General features: G+C 33.9%; 1 protein-coding gene across 2 annotated transcripts in view; it reads left to right on the plus strand.

Moving 5' to 3' along the window:
* Positions 1 to 1,324, plus strand: part of LOC134680005 (monocarboxylate transporter 5) — a 17,485-nt gene extending 16,161 nt beyond the window's left edge. The window contains exons 7-8 of one of the 2 annotated variants that reach the window (XM_063538976.1): positions 1 to 147; positions 436 to 1,324. The exon at positions 1 to 147 is cut by the window's left edge and continues 19 nt beyond it. In XM_063538976.1, coding sequence (XP_063395046.1) covers positions 1 to 147; positions 436 to 788 — 500 coding nt within the window. In that variant the 3' untranslated portion in view covers positions 789 to 1,324. The remainder of the gene's footprint in view (positions 148 to 435) is intronic. The other variant, XM_063538977.1, reaches the window with a different exon arrangement.
* Positions 1,325 to 2,710: the final 1,386 nt, after the last annotated feature.

Consider the following 2,710-nt stretch of genomic DNA (forward strand, 5'->3'; position numbering starts at 1 on the left):
AACAACAGACGGCTAACTGCATGTCAGCTGTGGCCCTGGCTGACATTGCAGGCAGGCTGATATTGCCCGTTTTCCAGGACAAGTACAGGATCAAGGCCAGATGGATGCTTATCATGACCAGTATATGGCTCATTGTTGTAAGGCAGAGTAAGTTTATGATTTGTTTTTATAATTTATGATAAACTCACTTGGAAATGATGAACACTTAGAACATCAATATTTGACAGCCGTTGCTAGTGCTCACAAAATTTTACCTAATGAAAAAAAAAAACATTTAAATGGCTGACTTACTGAGTCTGTTCTTACGAGTATGAATAAATATTTATATTAATGAAGTAATAATAAACGACCAGCTAAATCGTAATAATGTATTGAAATCTTCATGGTTATTAATAATTATTAACAGTAGCCTAAACAACGACTTTCTGTTTCCAGTATTGGCATATCAAACAAATCAGATGGTTCTCCTGGCTATGTCGTCCATTTACGGATTTGGAAGAAGTATGGTGATCGTCGCACGGAACATTGCTATATCTGAACAGGTCAGAATGGACCAAGTGCCAGCCGCCGTAGGCCTGGGCATGTTGACCATGGGCATAATCGTACCCCCTGCGGGCTATTTCCTTGGATGGATCAGAGACTACACCGGAAGCTTCGTTGCCAGTATAACAGCACAGAACTTGTTACTGGTGGTCCTTTTAGCTACCTGGATACCTGATATGCTATTATTGAGAAAAAAGGAGAAACAAAAGAAGAAGAAAGAACAAGAACTTATAAGAATGACGTAACTAGAATGTAATTAGAGTTATTGAAAATTGCCGAACAAAATGCATTGAGATATAGATTGCTACTAGATAGGAAAAGTAGGCACCTATGCGGCAGCTTATATGATGAGATTTATTATTTTGAGTCTAGTAGTTAACAAACTATGTATTTATTTCAGTGTGTCCGAGTGTTTTATGTAAAAAATACGCCACACGTGCGAAAAAAGTTGCATTTATTTAATTCCTAATTGAGTTCTTGTAGTTTAAGAAGTAGTTTTATTTTATTATAAAATCACGGTAACACAGTATGACGCTAGATTATAAAAAAATATAAATGACAAAAGAAATACTATTTCTAATTATATTTCATACAAAGATGGTTCATTGAAACCGGCTGTGAAATTAGTCTGTTCAGTCTAATTTGTAAGTAATTAACCTTATTTGTTTTATGTGGTGATACCAGTTGTATACAAGTCTTAATAAATAAAGACTTTAGCAAGTAAATAGTTAATCTAGGTAATGTATGTGATGGTAATTTAGCTAGTCCAATTTATGTTTTATTAGTGAGTATTTGTAAAAATATACATGACTGTCGGTTTTTATACCTATTAGTTTTATTTAACCGCAATTTTCTGAATACATTAATAATGTTGATAATTTTAAATGATTAATAGTAACGATTATTATTTGTAATGTGTTTTTTTGCAATTTCAAGCGGGGCTTAAGGATATATTACACATCGATGATTAGGTGCACTGTAATCGCCATTACTCGTACATACCATAGAATAAATAATAGAACTACCGTACAGAAAGGACACTTTCTACAAAACCAAAGTTTGACAGCGATTCAGGGACGAATCATGCTATCCCTTTCTAATGTCCCAATCGCCTATTTAGGGTTGTCAAAATTCAAGTGATTATCTTATCTATGGTCGTGCGCGCAAAAGGACGTCAAGTGGTGCCCACTGCTCGTACATGGTACAATTTAATGTTAAGATAAACGTTGGTGACAAGTGGCATAGTTGTGTCAGGCGATGTAAAGGGTGCGAACAGCGCTTTGGTGTCTAAAATACGAGGTGTTACAAATGTGAAGATGCTTAGCTTCACGCTTATATATCACAGTCGGCTTGACACAAGCTTTTGTTACGTAAATATCTGCAAGATGTACAATTGTACATATACATGTTGTGTATATACCTAGTTTTAGTGTAGAAATTTTGACAGAATAGGTGTTACATTTGGTTATGGAATAAATAGACATCGTAAATTTTATAGCATTTTTGGTGCAGAAATCTTATTAACAAAAAAACAACTTAAAAACAAAATATCATCTTTGAAAATTTCAACTGCCTAGCTATCACGGTTCATGGGATACAGCCTGGTGACAGACAGACAGAGACAGACGGACGGATAAACGGACAGCGGAGTCTTAGTAATAGGATCCCGTTTTTATTAACCTTTGGGTACGGAACCCTAAAAAGCGGCCAAGTGTTGCAAGTGTGTAAACGAGATGTTAGTGGTTCGGTTTTTGAATCTGAACGCCACTCCTGGTATTTTTTTAACGTACCATAAGTAGTTTTCTATTCGTATTTTCTTTTTAACGAATCCTTAACCCCTTAACGAATAAAATACGTGCTTTTTAATTAGTTAAAACTTTGTAACCTTAAGTGTGTAAGAAAATAATTAACAATTGAAATTTGTTTCTCTTCGGCAAGTAATCAAGAAAACAATTTGGTAATATCTCAAATGAAACTAAAATAGAAAATAGATATTAAAGTTTTAATTCGAGTTACGAGAGCTCTATTGAAAATTAGTTTAATAGAGTTATCTTTAAGTTATTTACTTTGCAAATTCAAGATTTAAATTAAGTTACGTTTTGATGCAATATTAGTGGATATTCTAATTTAAAAGGAGAGAATAATACTTAGATACTTTATTAGTCTA

This window comes from Cydia fagiglandana, chromosome 3 (assembly GCF_963556715.1).
Source record: "Cydia fagiglandana chromosome 3, ilCydFagi1.1, whole genome shotgun sequence".
Taxonomy (NCBI): domain Eukaryota; kingdom Metazoa; phylum Arthropoda; class Insecta; order Lepidoptera; family Tortricidae; genus Cydia; species Cydia fagiglandana.